The 9,923-nt window shown below is 40.9% G+C and overlaps 1 protein-coding gene across 1 annotated transcript; it reads right to left on the bottom strand.

Moving 5' to 3' along the window:
- Positions 1-7,089: 7,089 nt before the first annotated feature.
- Positions 7,090-7,548, bottom strand: LOC147492838 (zinc-finger homeodomain protein 2-like). Its single transcript, XM_086567655.1, has one exon. The coding sequence runs from the start codon at positions 7,546-7,548 to the stop codon at positions 7,090-7,092; it is 459 nt and encodes a 152-aa protein (XP_086423781.1).
- Positions 7,549-9,923: the final 2,375 nt, after the last annotated feature.

Genomic DNA, 9,923 nt, shown 5'->3' with positions numbered 1-9,923 from the left:
CAATGACTTATTGTTGCCAAGCACAATGACAGCCATCAACACTTCTTGTTCTTCAAAAGCTTTCTTTAATTCCATCCTATTTTTGCTGGAAATACTAGCAAGTAGGAGATCATCAACCAAGGGGTGAAAATCTTGAGATTCGAAATAGAGTCTAGAATGCGAGAAACACTTCATCTCCTCTCTCAACCTGTTGTTCTCACACACCTCCTCACGTTCTATCAGAATCTCTCCAAATAGGATTCCCTATTTCTTTCTCTTTCCCCTCCACGCCTCTTAGATTCTTTGATTTTAACAACATTCCAGTAATGCCACTATGTCTTTCTCATGTCTACTACTCTTGTTTCTTTGCCTCTTGCATAAGAAGCTTCAAGATGGGTAGAACTTTAAGAGGGTGGAAACTGGAGTTACATAGGGGGTATAAACGCCTAGTTTGTAAGTTGAGAAGCTCCCAAGTAACAGAGATAGTCTTCAATAGAGGATGTTCACTCTCATATATGCACATATGAAGGTACCAACAACACAATAGATGTAGGTGCCAGCTAGCTTAGTTGGTAAAACCTTTGTTGATTGTTGAGATGTTTAGTCCCAAGTGGGACGTGTTAAGCCTTGCATTGAAATATATAAGTTCCTGGGCCTCTCCACTTATCACCAATTGGTTTTAAGTTGGATGCCCATCTTTAATACTGATTATGCCAGGTCGGGGGAACGCCGCATCATCGAAGTTCTTCGATTTCATTTAAAATAGGCTTGCCAAAAAAAATGTGAAATCCTAGAGTAATGTACGTTGTGGGCGCTAGTGCTCTACATGTGGATGCTATGTTGTGGTTCCTATTTTTTAAGTATTTTGTGTTCAGAAACAGTGGCACACCAAGTTCAAGGATTTTTCACCTATTGAAAAGAAGAAAGTTTAAGCAAATCCACTGATGTAGTAGCTTCATTAATGTCAATTAAAGCTCGAAGAAATTAACTCAAAACCAATTTGCAATGAGTAGGGTTTCCCCACGAACTAAATACTATTATACACGGCATTATTTCATGTGGGCCCCCCCCCTCCAATTCACATGTGGCTTTACTTGAGCCTAACACGTGGACCAGCATACTTGGGTAACATAGAGTAAACCGGTCCTTTGGGCCAAACACAACTATCAAGCACCGACACTCCGCTAGACGCAAAGTATCGGTGTCCTGTCGTATCCAACACCGACACACAGTTTAGAGAGTCAGATTTATTTTTTTTAGAATTTTCGACATGCTGGGGATACTTTTTCTGTTTATTTTTTTGAATGGATTAAAATATTATAAAGAAAACATGACCTGGTAGAGGTTTTATTTCACTCGTGGATTAAGAAAAGGAGGCCACAAGGCACAACTACACTTGATGATTGACAAGGCTTTTTATTGTTATGGATCTTTTTTTAATTTATTGTTATAACTATTTTGTTAGACTTTGCTTGCACTTTTGGACATGTATGTTGCTGCTTAACATGTTAGAATTGGACATGTTTTGAAGTAGAGTTGGTATATTGATTTGGACTTGGTGGAGAATGTTCAATCATATATATATATATATATATATATATATATATATATATATATATTTATTTATTTATTTAATATTTTTAACGTGGCCATGACATTATAACGTGTCATACTTTTTGAAAAATGTCGCGGTCCATATTGTGTCCTATCTATGTCATGTGTTAGTGTCCATGCTTCATAGAAACACAATAGCCTGACCTAATACCATGTTAAAGTTTGGAGCATCCAACTCAAAACCAATTGACAACAAATGGAGCGGCTCCATGAGATTGTACTAAATATCAAACATCGCAACAATGTCGATAGCATGTGTCAAAGACAATGAGATCATCGTTCTGGTTGACACTACCACATTTTTTTTTTCTACACTAGCACAAAATAATGTTTGCTACAAGTAAAAGAAAATAAAAATGTAAGCAATGTCAGTTCAACAAAGTGGTCATAGTAATACTAGAGTGTGAAAACAAAAGATTGAATTTAAAGTCGGGGGCGGGACTTTAGGCGTACTAAAGCTTACTAGAGAAACTGAACTTTAGGCGCTCTTTGTAGACATTAAAAACAAACTCTCTACTGAAAAAAGCGTATTGCATGTTTGAATTCCAATTTCTTGAGCTCCTGATTTGGTGGTAAAAGCAGAGCCGTACCAGACAAGGGGACAACACATCATTTGACAACGTCAGTTTCAATGTGGATAAATCAGGCTTCTAGGTAACAGGTTAAGATGTGAGAAGATACAGACCTGAGACCACATGTCCCAATCTGCCCAAGTTCTTGCCCTAACAAATTCAATTCATTCTCTTATTCTTTTACGTATTGATCATAAGTATTCAACTCTTGTAGATCTGTCAGACTGTAGGTCAGTATGTCACTACAGCTGCACACACAAGTCATATATTAGTATTGGTACAAAAAAATTGAAGATTTTGATGCATATAATATGATTTTACCCCTCTAAGTCCTCTTCCCCTCTTCAATATGATCTACTGAATGTGTTCGTATCTTTTAAAGGTGATCTTAACTTTTTTGTGAATTATTCCACGTACTTATAAGTTTTTTTTTCCGAGAATAAACTAGGGTTGGGCAGACCCTCACCTGTATTAAAAACCTTATACTCTGTTGTACAATTTTCCAGCAGCATCTTCCTCCACTATAATACTCAAATGAGAATCTAGTGGGGGACTTAAAAACATACAAAAGTTACAATTCTTTTGACATAAACCCGCAAGATAATCCGCTGCCCTATTACACTCCCTAAAAATATGATGAAAAGCCACATCTTCAAAAGCAGACATATGTTTTCAGATAGCTTTGACAACATCTTCACAATACCGGGTGGCTTCTCCGGCTTGTTGATAATTTGTATTGCTCTCTTGGAATCGATTCAACTTGGACTTGTTTGAGCTGCAATCTAGCGATTGAGCCCCCCACTTCAATTGCCTTGATCTCCGATGTATTATCGATTCGGTCCACCGCTCCCAATATAGGCGAAACCACATTACCATACGATCTCGAATGATGCCTCCATGTCCACACCCTTTTGCAGCCACTGATCCATCCGCATTTAGTTTAAACTTTCCTTCTTCTGGACACTTCCATGAATAAGATTTTTGGACTGGCTCTGTAATTTGTACATGTATGCCAATACTTGCGATAATCCTCCTTAAGTCAGGAGAACCAATCAGATCTCGAAGGGTGACCTGCAAATAGCTTTTCAAATCTCTGCATAGCTTTCCGAAGACCACTGTCACTGATCTTTTGGAGTTTTGAAAGCGTCTCGCATTCCTCTCCTTCCAAATCGCATCAACCCCAGCACAGATGTATACCTTGTATACTTCAGCCACAGGTCCCGATCTTTGACATATTCTGATAATCGATGACCATTCACGATTTGAATTCCTATCATCAGTTGTGACACCGATCAGCCTTTTGATTCTGCGGAACAGTTCCTTGGAATACTCACATTCAAAAAAGAGGTGCTTCGAGAATTCCCTACTTCGATTGCATAAGCAGCATGATGATTGGGTGAGGATTTTCTTTTGTATCAGCCGATCTTGTGTGGACAAGCTATTCGAAAGGAGTTGCCAGCAAGTGAATGAGTACTTGGGAATCACCCATTTTCCCCAAACAACTTTGCTCCATTTCACCTTAGGAGAAACTGATCTTAGGGCCATGTACGCGCTATTAGAAGTAAACCGACCTGGGACTGGTGTGGCGTCCAAATGACCCTATCCTGATCAAGATTCCTGTTTATGCAGACCCCAAGGATTAGTTCTTTCAGTTGTCTGTTCTGAATGTTGTGCACTGCATCCGCCCAACCTCCATTCTCAATGATATGGCTGACTTTGGTATCAAGTGGAAACTGCCATTCAGCAACAGCTAAGGGATTTTCCAGCAGGGGGGAGTTCCCACACCATAAGTCGTGCCACAGCAATGTATTCTCACCATTTGCGATACTGTATGTGATCAATTTTCTGGCATCAGTCCTCGCTTGAAGCACATGTCGCCATGTCCAGGAGCAGTCTTTTGGAACTTTCATAGTCCAAAAGTAATTGTCCTTGATGTGTTGTTGCCAAGTCCACTGAACCCACACACTATTATCCCTCGAAGCTATCTTATGTACCAGCCCACAATAAGCTCCTCGATTCCAACATTGTAGGTTCATAATACCTAGTCCTCCTTCATCCTTGAGTTTGCTGATTGTACTGAAGCTAGCTTGATGAATAGTCCTTTTCATAGCCGCACCCCTCCAAAGAAACTGAGCACAAATTCTTTCAACACTCTCTAAACATGTTTTGGGGAGTATGAAAGTTCTTGACCAGTATGTGTGAAAGGCCATCAGCACCGAGTGAATAAGTTGAAGTCTCCCGGCATGTGACAGAAATCTTGACTTCCAATTAGTGATTCTGGCTGTGACCTTTTCTATGAGCGGTTGGCATTCTCTAATACCCAGTCTTGCCGAAATGAGAGGTAACCCCAAGTACCTCACTGGGGGTTTGATTAGCTGTACCCCCAGAATTTGAGCTAAAGCTATTCCATCTTGTTGAGTCATTGCTCCGGTTAGCAACGAGGTTTTATTCGAGTTGATCTGTAAACCAGTGGCCATACCAAACTCATTCAACCCATCTCTTAAAGCTGCGATGGAATCCATGTCACCCCTGCAGAAAATCAATACATCATCGGCAAATGCAAGATGTGACAATTGGCTTTTTCGGCATCTGGAGTGATATTTGATCATCTTTGACTCCAATCTCTCCTTCAGAATGCATGTCAGGATTTCCATCACCATAACAAAGATGTACGGAGATAGAGGATCTCCTTGTCTCAGACCTCTGTTGCTTTGGAAAAAACCTTCTGGAGCACCATTAATTAACACAGAGAAAGTTAGAGTAGAAATGCACATCTCTATCCATTTTTGCATAGAAGCTGGAATGTGGAATGTGTTAAGCATGGCTCTAACTGCATCCCAGCTCACTGTGTCATACGCTTTTTTGATATCAAGCTTTATGGAACATCTCGGAGTGCCATATTTCCTGTCGTAACCTCGGAGCAATTCATGAGATAGCAGGATATTATCTTGGATCATTCTACCAGGGATAAAGGCAGATTGGTTAGAAAAGACCAGATAATCTATCACCTTCATGAGCCTGTTTGTAATCACTTTGGATACACATTTATAGATCGTGGTTCTGAGGAGGGCAATGGGTCCGCAAGTCCTCTACCTTAGAGGATTCAAAGTCTTGGGGATTAGGCAGAGAAAGGTGGAGTTTATTCCTCTAGGCATGTTGCACTGTATGGAAAGCATTTCAATTGCTTTAATAAAATCCTTACCATCGTCTCCCAACAACTTTTGAAAAAGAATGAATTAAATCCATCTGGTCCTGGGGCAGAATTATCCTTCATTTCAAACAGGGCAGCTTTGATCTCTTCTTCAGAAATGGTCGCTTCTAGTTCCTCCTTCTGTTCATTATGAATCACTCCTTTAACTTTCAATGAGTTATAGAAGTTACTATCACTGATTGGTCCAGAACAATCTCCAAGAAGAGTCTTGTAATACTGCACTATGATCTCAGAAACCTCACTGTGCCCAGCTACTGCGACACCTTGCTCATTCTGTATACTCCAAATCCCCCCTCTGGCTTTCCTTTCTTTGATGGCATTGAAGAAATATGCTGTACATTTGTCACCCCCCAGCATCCACTCCTCATTGCTTTGTTGCTTTATATCTGCTTCTTCATCTTTGACAAGGTCAGAGTACTTAGCAAGCGCCACCCTCTCTTTTTCACACAAGAACATGTCTTGGGGATTCGACTGTAAAAGGACTTGGACATCAAGTAAATCATGTTTTGCTGCTTCAACTTGGCCATGTAGATCAGAAAACTTAGTCTTTGCCCAAGGCTTAATCTTTTTCTTGAGAATCTTCATCTTCTCCATTAAAACATACATCGGATTCGAGTATATCTTGGTGTTCCAAGCTTGTTGCAGTAAAGTTTGGAAATCTGGTTTGGCAACCCAAAAGTTCTTGAATCTGAAGGGAAAAGCCTTCTTAACATAATCCGTCCAGTACAACAAGATAGGAGAGTGGTCGGACACTCCATGGGCCAAGAACTCCGCTTGCGAGGATGAGTAAGAGCCTAGCCAAGCATTGTTTACCAGACATCGATCAATTTTGGTCATCACTCTCTGGCGTCCCTCAGCTTTATTGCTCCATGTGTATTGGAACCTCAAATACTTTAGATCATCAAGTCCTGCTTGCAATAGACAATCCGCAAATTCCACCGCTTCATTAGGATGCATAGGTGCCCTCCCACCCCTCTCATGAGCAAACCGAATATTATTAAAATCTCCAGCTACACACCATGGTAAGTGTATATTTGACGCAATGGAACTAATATCCCTCCACAAATTTATTCTATCCTTTCGAGCATTCCGTGCATAGACAGTAGTTAACAGAAAGGTTTCTGTGCTCGGCAAAAACAATACCTTACAGTGAATCATTTGGTCCGAAACTTTGAGCAGTTGCATGCTTACCAGATTTGGATTCCAGCAGATCCATATCCTACCAGACGGATCTTTATTATAATTATCAAACCCTTCCCAGTTGGGACAACACAAACTACGGATTTCCTGATATTTGTTTTGTCTCACCTTCGTTTCTACGTACTTATAAGTTGCTGGGGGGAAACACAGAAAAAGTTGTCAACCACTTACAATTAGAATAAGTAATCAGCACTGACAAAAACAAATAATCAAAGACGTCCTAATCCTACATGACCTAACTTATAGTCTATCAAACTGGAGTTGTTATATTTGATATGAAGATATTTGAGAACAAATTCAATAATAACTCAGAATTTCATCAGCTTACACGGCGAGAAAAATGGGCCAACACAATAGTAGCGTCTATTTTAACAATAACAGTAATGTAAGACGCAGGATCAGTTGTCACTTATTTTTCACCTTTTTTTTTTGTTGTTATACATCCACACTTTGAAAACATGTTTCTTAACTCCAATTTCCCAACAAAACTGACTAAGAGCAGTAGCATCAGATTTATGTGTTCTCCAACCTAATATATCGACAGAACCGTGTCATTCTATTCTGCTGCCCCTTGGTGAATTTTGTTCTAAACCGTTTGCTCTTCACGCTATTATAATCACCACCCCCACCGACTTCTTCTAACATTTGATCATCAGGTTCTTGTAATAGGGGTGCTTGATCACTTCCAGCTGGACCAGAGAGCTCTTGACGGTGGAAATTTCTATGGCACCCATATGCGGCACATTTAAGATAAAAATCTCTATTTTCAACAACACGACCACCATGACTTATAGGTATGTATTGACCACATCTATCTTTAGCATGCCCGCCAATTGAAGCAGCATGATTTCTCATGCACTCTTTATAACTCACAACCTTGGGTTCTGATGTAACGAATGATCCACTGTTGTTTGACGCGGTTGTTGTATTCGTGAATGGAACTATGCTTAATTCTAAAACCCTTTCTTCCATGATCTTCAAAGATAAATGAAATTTTTTTGCTGGGGAAGAAAAATGTCTATGATAAAATGAAATTTCCTCAATTTATAGGCATAACGTGCTAGGGTTTTGGTAGCTGTTTCCACATTACTTTATTATAGTTTTATACCTAACAACAATTCGATTTTTCTGTATACAGCAACGATATTATTTTTTTAGACAGAAACTTCAATCTGTCAAACAAAAATATTTTATTTTCACGGGGCACATAAAGGGAAACTTTTTTTTTGCAGGCAAAATGTGAATATATTAATATTAATATAAGGTTACATGATGAGTCAACATTAACTAGTTACAGAAAAGGATCCCACCATATTGCAAAAAGAGTGAACATACTCTAGCTAAATCTAAAGTACACCTGATCAGGGCTCTCGATTTTGGGCACAAAAGATGGAAATGAAGTGCTGATTCATATTTACAGTTATATGCTGATCATTAATGACTACCACATTCACTGCCATGTCATTCTTCCAAAAAACCCAGATATTTCCTATTTTGCTCTCCGAGTGGTTATGCGCAAAATTATTACTGTATCCCCTGTTAATCAGCCATGAAGGAGTAACAGTGGGAGCTATAAGAGGCTCTGCCAAACCAAGCAAGTCTGGCTTATACTTCTGTATAATGTCTTCTAAGTATAACTTAGGAGAAGTTCTTCTCATTCCGCGAACATTCCAGAATAGGACGTTCGTCATTGATTATGCAGAGCTATTTTTCCTCGCCCTAGTGGATGGAGGAGAGTACTCCTGCAACATCCATTTCGGCTTATACTTTTTCTTTACTGTCGTCTGCCATGGCTCTTCCCCAGACTCTTCATTCTCATCATCCGCTAGGTCAGCCCAGTTAACTGATCTCAACAGTGAATTTGCCTCATCTATTAATTTGGATCTTTTTCCGTCTCCCAAGGATGTATTCTCAACATGTCCTGTCGATGTCGATGATTCTGAGTCAAATCCGCTGCCATTCGCACCCTCATCTGCTTTGCGCTCTTCCTGCTGAGCTGTTAAGTTGGCCACTCTTTGAGACGGCTCAGCGCTCCATTTTACCACCCTATCCTCTGGAAAAGAATTTGCCTCAACAGCCTCTTCATGGGTGAAGTTAGACACTATGTTGGAGGTAGGGCCATGTGCCGGCTGAGACGCGAAGCTCTCCCCCATAGCCTTGGTGTTCACCACTTGTAATCCGACAGCCTCGTCCAAATTTGTGCGAAAAATGGGAGCTAAGATAGATGGTGGCTCTTTATGCTGGGACGATGCGGGCATCCTCCCTACTTTCGACAAAAGCAAAGCCGCCTCGCGTACCTTAGCCCTTAATAGCTGCCATGCTTTCCACCCCTCTTACCACACACGGGACTCTTCCGGAAGAGCCTCTTTTTCAGTCCTTTCCTTATCAGTCTTCTCACCTGATGTTAGGTGAACTAGCACATCCTCAACTGGTATCTCAGTTCTACATCCTGCCTGTTCATTCCCATCCATTGACATCGCCACAGCTGAAATCACTTTCACACCCTCAGTACAAGAAATCCCCATCATGCCTTCAGAAGAGTGGTACTCAGGGGCCCCTTCTAGGTAGAGATTCTCTGTTGTGGACTGCTCGTTCACTCCCTCTGCATCACCTAACGATGTGGTGTTGCCCTCTTCAGCAGGTAACAGCTCCTTCTCACCTGCTTCAACTGATAGCCTCTCCACAGAAACTATATTGTCTGCTGTAGAAAGCTTCTCTGCAGTGGATAGCACCACTACTATCCCCATGTTATTCTCCGTATATTTCCCCGCTGTGGTGTCCTCCTGGGAAGCCACAATCTGATCATTGTCCTCCACCGTGTGTATCTCATCCACGTCAAGCCCCTCGAACCGGTTTTGCGTTTGCACTTCTTTGGGCTTGTCCGTGCTTTTCACTTTCCACCGAGACTCCCCTTGCTTGCTGGGCTCTCCAGTGGTCTTGTTCCTTCCATGTCTTCTTCGTCTTTTTCCCCACAGTTCCAATGTATTGGGGTTGACATCCACTACTCCCTCCTTATCCTTGTTTCCATTCGTTTTATTGTGCCTCATATAATTTCTAAGCCTCCGGCATTCAGTTACCAAATGTCCCACAACTTTGCAATGTGTGCACATTTTTGGTAGTTTGCCCACCTCGACGGTTGCGAAGTTGGTAAACCGTCCTTACATAAATTTGATCCGCAAATGTTGGATAGGTCCACATCAACCAATATATTGGCATAGTATCCATACTCTCTGTTGAGGTTTTTTCATCAATTTGCATAGGATACCCCACTCCCCGAGCAATGGACATCAAAGTCTCCGGCTCCCAGTATTCCTGACCAAGTCCAGGCAATCTAATCCAAACCAAAC

This window comes from Coptis chinensis, chromosome 6, assembly GCF_015680905.1.
Source record: "Coptis chinensis isolate HL-2020 chromosome 6, ASM1568090v1, whole genome shotgun sequence".
NCBI classification, from domain to species: domain Eukaryota; kingdom Viridiplantae; phylum Streptophyta; class Magnoliopsida; order Ranunculales; family Ranunculaceae; genus Coptis; species Coptis chinensis.
This window is presented reverse-complemented; position numbering and strand designations above follow the sequence as displayed.

What these genes read in the sequence shown, in the direction of transcription:
- LOC147492838 (XM_086567655.1), bottom strand. Translation starts at nt 7,548, where the DNA reads ATGGAAGAAAGGGTTTTAGAATTAAGCATAGTTCCATTCACGAATACA.